Source organism: Emiliania huxleyi (genome assembly GCF_000372725.1).
Source record: "Emiliania huxleyi CCMP1516 unplaced genomic scaffold EMIHUscaffold_875, whole genome shotgun sequence".
Classification (NCBI taxonomy): domain Eukaryota; phylum Haptophyta; order Isochrysidales; family Noelaerhabdaceae; genus Emiliania; species Emiliania huxleyi.
Window position 1 is genome coordinate 11,018 of NW_005195476.1, and position 5,311 is coordinate 16,328.

The 5,311-nt window shown below is 61.3% G+C and overlaps 2 protein-coding genes across 2 annotated transcripts; one reads left to right on the forward strand and one right to left on the reverse strand.

The window, feature by feature from the left end:
- Positions 1–417: 417 nt before the first annotated feature.
- Positions 418–807, forward strand: EMIHUDRAFT_47688 (hypothetical protein; the record flags this gene model as incomplete). The annotated part of the gene is made up of 1 exon (XM_005758238.1): positions 418–807. A coding segment is annotated over one exon (390 nt), but the record flags the coding sequence as incomplete, so codon positions are not given.
- Positions 808–4,154: 3,347 nt separating this feature from the next.
- Positions 4,155–5,000, reverse strand: EMIHUDRAFT_250124 (hypothetical protein; the record flags this gene model as incomplete). The annotated part of the gene is made up of 2 exons (XM_005758239.1): positions 4,155–4,688; positions 4,713–5,000. 2 exons carry the CDS (start codon positions 4,998–5,000, stop codon positions 4,155–4,157), a joined length of 822 nt encoding a protein of 273 aa, XP_005758296.1.
- Positions 5,001–5,311: the final 311 nt, after the last annotated feature.

Sequence of the window (5,311 nt, forward strand, 5' to 3'; positions counted from 1 at the left end):
TTTTCAGCCAGTAGATGCACGCGGGGGGCGCTCACGGGCGGCGGGAGAGGCGAAAACGCTCTGGGGCGCAGATCGCACTGTGGGTTCTCCGACGCCTCTAGGTTTCCTAGTGGCGTGCTGTGAACAAACAGCGAAGAAGACGCCTGGAAAAAGAATTCAGTCTACGGAGGCGGCCCCTCTCGGCTGCTGGCTGACCTGTGCCGCTTGCCGGCTGCGCTGCGCTGTTTGCTGACGTGCGCTGCTGGCCAACTGCGCTGCGCTGTTTGCCCGATGTGTGTGCCGACAGCTCAGCGCGAGATCTGCTGGATGTTGACGTGCCTCGGGTGCTTTGACTCGCGTGCGAGTCGACGGCGAGGCGCGTGGCAGCGATCACCAGCTGTCATTCTGCTCATCAGTATACCACTTGGCCTCTGCGCCGACAATGGCCTGGCCATCACCCCTCCGCTCGGCTGGAGGTCTTGGAACTACTACGGCATGAGGTTTACGCAGCAGGACATGCTGCAGCAGGCGGCAGCGGTGACGGCTCGCCGCGGCGGGCGGCCAAGCCTCCGCGATGTTGGGTACGATCACCTTGGCGTTGACATGGGATGGGAAGGGTGCGGACGGGGTCTGAATGGGTCGTTCCATTCAGCTGATGGGTGGCCCATCGTCGATTCCGACAAGTTCCCGAACCTCACCGCGCTTCACGGCATGGGCCTGAAGACCGGATTCTATTTCAACCCCTGCTGGTGCAGCGTCGAGTGGAAGGTGTGGCCGACAGGCAACACCGCCAAAGACGCGGCGACGGTGCTGGACCTTGGCTTCGACGGCGTAAAGATTGACGGCTGCGGTCCAGCGAACAACATGACGCTCTGGGGTGAGCTCCTCAACGCCAGCGGCCGGCCTCTCCTCATCGAGGACTGCCTCGATAAGCACTGGTGGGTACCGGGCAAGGAGCCGCCCACACCGACCGTCCAGCTCCTCCGCGACTGCCCGAGCAACTTCTACAGGACGACCACCGATATCCTTGCCAGTTTCTACTCGATAATGGGCAACCTGATGACGAGTGCGGCCTTCGTGAAGGAGCACGAGACAGCAGACGGGCCGGTGTCCCGCCCGGGATGCTGGGCGTATCCAGACATGCTTCAGGTCGGCCATGAGATCAGCTTGGTCGAGTCGTTCACCCACTTTGCTGCCTGGTGCCGCCGCCCTCGCCGCCGCGCCGCCGAGATGCCCGACTCATCGCTTGTCCCTCTGCCTCTGGACATAGGTGCATCACGAGTGCACCGCTCATTCTCGGTTGCGACTTGACCAATGACACCGTTTACAATGAGGTCTATCCGATTGTGACAAGCCCTCTGGCGCTAAAAGTCAACCAGGAGTGGGCGGGACACGAAGGGGGGCTGGCTGCAAGCGCGGAGGACACCTTTACGACGCACGCCGGGACGACCACAGTCACTACCTTTCCCGTCTGGCAGGTGTGGCACAAAAGGCTTCCCGCCATCGGGGACAGAGCGACGGGAGCTGTTCTGCTCATTAATCTGAGCGAGCAGCCTCGCAATGTGACGCTAACATACTCGGACGCGGACCCGCGGTTCGGGAGCACGGTCACAGGAACGGACGTGTGGACCGGGGAGAAGGTAAACCTCTCGGCCAAGAGCCAAGCCTTCAGTCTCGCTCCGCATGCCAGTCGGTTCCTCATCCTACAAGCCGTGAGTCACATGGCTGGGATGTGGCTGGCCGGTGAGCGCGAGGCCGTGTGACTTCGTTGATGGATGATGCACCCATCCATGCAGATGCACACTGCATTCTCTGCATTCAAGCATGTGTGTGTGATACTGTAATATAAAAGGAGTACTCAAAAGTGCTAGAGAATGGCGGCTGTGCGGGCGCGGTCTTCCCTCTCTCCGGGGTATCGGCTATCGCGTACCTCCGGCGTCGACCGTCGAGTACGTGGTGGCCGGGCTGACTAGGTCCAGCCCAGGGTGAGGCAGATCTGACGTTCTAAGGTAAGGTAAGGTAAATTTCTCCACACACACAAGTGGTGGGGCAAGGGGGGGCGACCCTCGCATCTCCACACCCGGACACGGGCAGGAGCCCCACGGCATTCAAAGTGCAAGCACTGGCCCGGTGCACGTGGGTGAGCAGCCTGCCCCTCCCTCCCGACAAACCAACTCCCGCACACACACAATCGCACTCTGGCCATCGAATGACTCCGAATGACTCACTGTGTGTGCTAAGACAAAATCTCCGCAGACAGCCAAAACGGGCCGTGCCGCGTTTGTGGTGTCTTCTCAAGCACTACATATGCTAGGGCAAAAACCGATTTGCTGTGGAGGCGTAATTAATAAGTGTCCGGTCGTTTTTGGCGGGTCAGGTGGTCTCGCTCGTTCGTTTGCAAAAAAAGCTCACTCACCCATTTTCTCCAATTTCATTTCCGCCTTCTCCCGTTTTCATTTCCGCCTTCTCGTTTTCATTCATGTTCTCCCTCTCTTTCGTACACAAAGAGACGAGATCAGTGAGATCAAACTTTGGACCCCCCTCCGGGGTGGCTTGCCCGTTGGGGTCGGCCGCGCCGACACCGGAGGCAACCCCGGCTCCGTTGGAGACAAGTTCGCCTTCGGCAACACCGAAGAGCGCGCCCGCCTTGCAAACATGGGCTGCAAGCAACGCGGGTTCCGTGGTCAACGGGCGTTCGACCACACCACCGGCCAAGGCTACGTCAAGTCACAGCGTGGCCACTACCATGATGGGATCTTCACCAAACGCAACAAGTTCAACCTGCTTCTCCACGAGACATTCGGCGGCGGCTTCTCGCCGCCAGCAGTTGCAAAGATCAACCGCCTTGCGCGCAAGGCTCAACGCTCGGGCGTTGACCGCACCGCGTACCCTCCCCACTCCCGCCTCTCATTTGTGTCACACCACGCGGAACGCATCTCCATCGCTTCGGTGGCTCGCACCTCAACCTATCTGGACTATAGGTTCCTAGGAGGTAAGGAGGTATTTTCTATCTCAATAACAAGGGCTGTGAATCACAAATCTGCCCATGTGAAGGGCCTCCAGGGCTCGCACCTCCACACTTACGCTCGCTTTCGGGGGATGGAGGCAGCCCAGGTGGCTGAGCGCGTCTTGTGAGTTTTGTGTGTCGGTGTTCCACCAAGCAGCGCGCCGGGGGCTCAGAGAAGAAAGTGAGCGGCGGGGCGGCTGCCCGGGCCGCCCCTCGCCGACGCCTGGCCACCCTTGACCCCCCCGGACACGCCCAGCCCAGCCCAAGCGCTCACGCGGCTCTAGTCCCTATCCGACCGCTGTCACGGCCAGCTCGGCACTATCTACTCAAAAAGTGACTTAGAGCACCCACTTTTTAAGCGTTCCGTGCACACACAAGGTCCGCCTGCGTGCACTGCCAGCTTCTCAGGGCCATCGCGCGAAAAACGACGGAGGAGATGCATCCTAGCTGTCGCCACCGAAGGCGACTCGACGCCGCTGAGATCGGAGATCAAGCTCTGACAGGTCACACGTCGCTCCTTTGACGCCGACGTGACTCACCCGTGCAGAGCGCATCAGGACACGGTCTCAACGCGCTCGGTACGACGCCTGCGACCCGTCTCGGGTCAGGTGGCACGACGCTCATCGCGCCTGCCAGCGCTGCCGTGCAGGCTGCCACGACGAGGTCGAGCACGCTTCTATCCGCTCGCCCATCCTTCCTTTCCATCCCATTAGGCAGCCTGGGAACGGTGGCGGTCAGAGGCAAAGCCTGCGAGGGTGGTGGAACCACATGTCACAGCCACCGCCGGCTCGACCCCACGACAGCCTCCGGAGGCTGACTTTGAGGCACCATCATCGGACGACGTCGACGAGTTGGGTCTCTCTCGCGGTAGCCAGGTAGTCCCCCATACTAGTAGCACCAGCCATGGCCTCAGGGAGCGCGGGCGAGGGCGCTGGAAGCAACACGGACAAAAAAACATCAAAAGTGGTCATGTTGACACCACCCGTAATTAGCGTATTTGTGCACAACTAGTCACTTCAATCTAGAGCCGTACATATATGACACACGACGGACGGAGACCAGAGATAATAGTATCGATGGCACAATAATCCTAATGCTAAGACTAAGCGCTAAGCCAACTCTACATGCAGACCAACCAGGCCCCCCTCCCTCGTTTATGGGAAGATGATCAGAGTTCCCTATCCCGTCGCGCCGTGCTCCGGCGCAGCAGCGCCTGGTCGGGAGGCGACTCTTCGTCCGATGCCGATTCGGGGCTACAGCCGGCGGCGGCGGATCTCCCCTTCGGGACGACGCGTGCCTGTCTGGGCGATTCGTTCCGAGCGAACCACGCGTGCCACGCCCGGCCGGTGCGGAGGAGGTAGCTCTGCAAGAGGCAAAAACCAAGCAGGAACGACCCCGCCTGGGAGAAGAAGTACGCCTCGATGCCGTGCCGCACAACCCACCAGCCAGCCACCTGCCGATCGAAGGTCGCATACGCTGCTTGCACCGACGCGGCGCCCAACAGCGTCCACGCGACACCACCGCACCCAAGTAGCAGTATAAACGGGAGGCGAGTTCGTTGGCCGATGCACACGCCAAGCCAACCGCAGTGGTGGTCAAAACCGGCACAGCACTGACCGCATTCGCTGCAATGATGCGAGCCGAGCGGCCGGAGCACGCCGCACTGAGGCACGCTGCACCGGCCCCACGCTTCAGCATCTGCCTTTGCAGCATCCTAGCGGCGCACCCAGCCAGGATCGGCAAGGCCTATCCAGATGCTCAATAGGATTGCGCTGACGCCGGCCGCCTGGCCCACCACCTTGTTGACGCGGAGCATAATCTGCATCAACCACCAAGACTCACAGCATGGTGCGGTGCCGAGTGGCACGAGAACCGTCCATCCGTAGACAAAGGAAGCGGCGATGACGAAGAGCAGGACGACAGGCATACCGACGCGGATGCGAGAGTTGCACGCACGCGGGTCGAGGCGCGGCCGCTCCAGCAGGCAGAACACCACTTGCGCCTCTGCCGCCATGCAGTCCTGCTTCTACTGCTGGTGTAGACTCGTTCGAAGACGCCGTTCACGCGATCGGCTGGTTTTCGCTTTTTCTTTTGCGACGGGGAGGGGGGGGGGGGGTCGTACTCGAAACCACCACGCCGCAACCGTCGCCGGCGCGCGACACGTTCCCGTAGGCCGGACTGTCCTCGTCGAGAGTGTGTGCCGCCAAGGCGGGACGCACTCAGGGGCAGTGCCGACGGGACGCGGCTCGAAGGGTGTGGCTCCGCAGCGCGGCCGGCACTCGTCGCAGAGGCCTCACCTTCAAAAAGTCGGGCATGGCTCTCCCC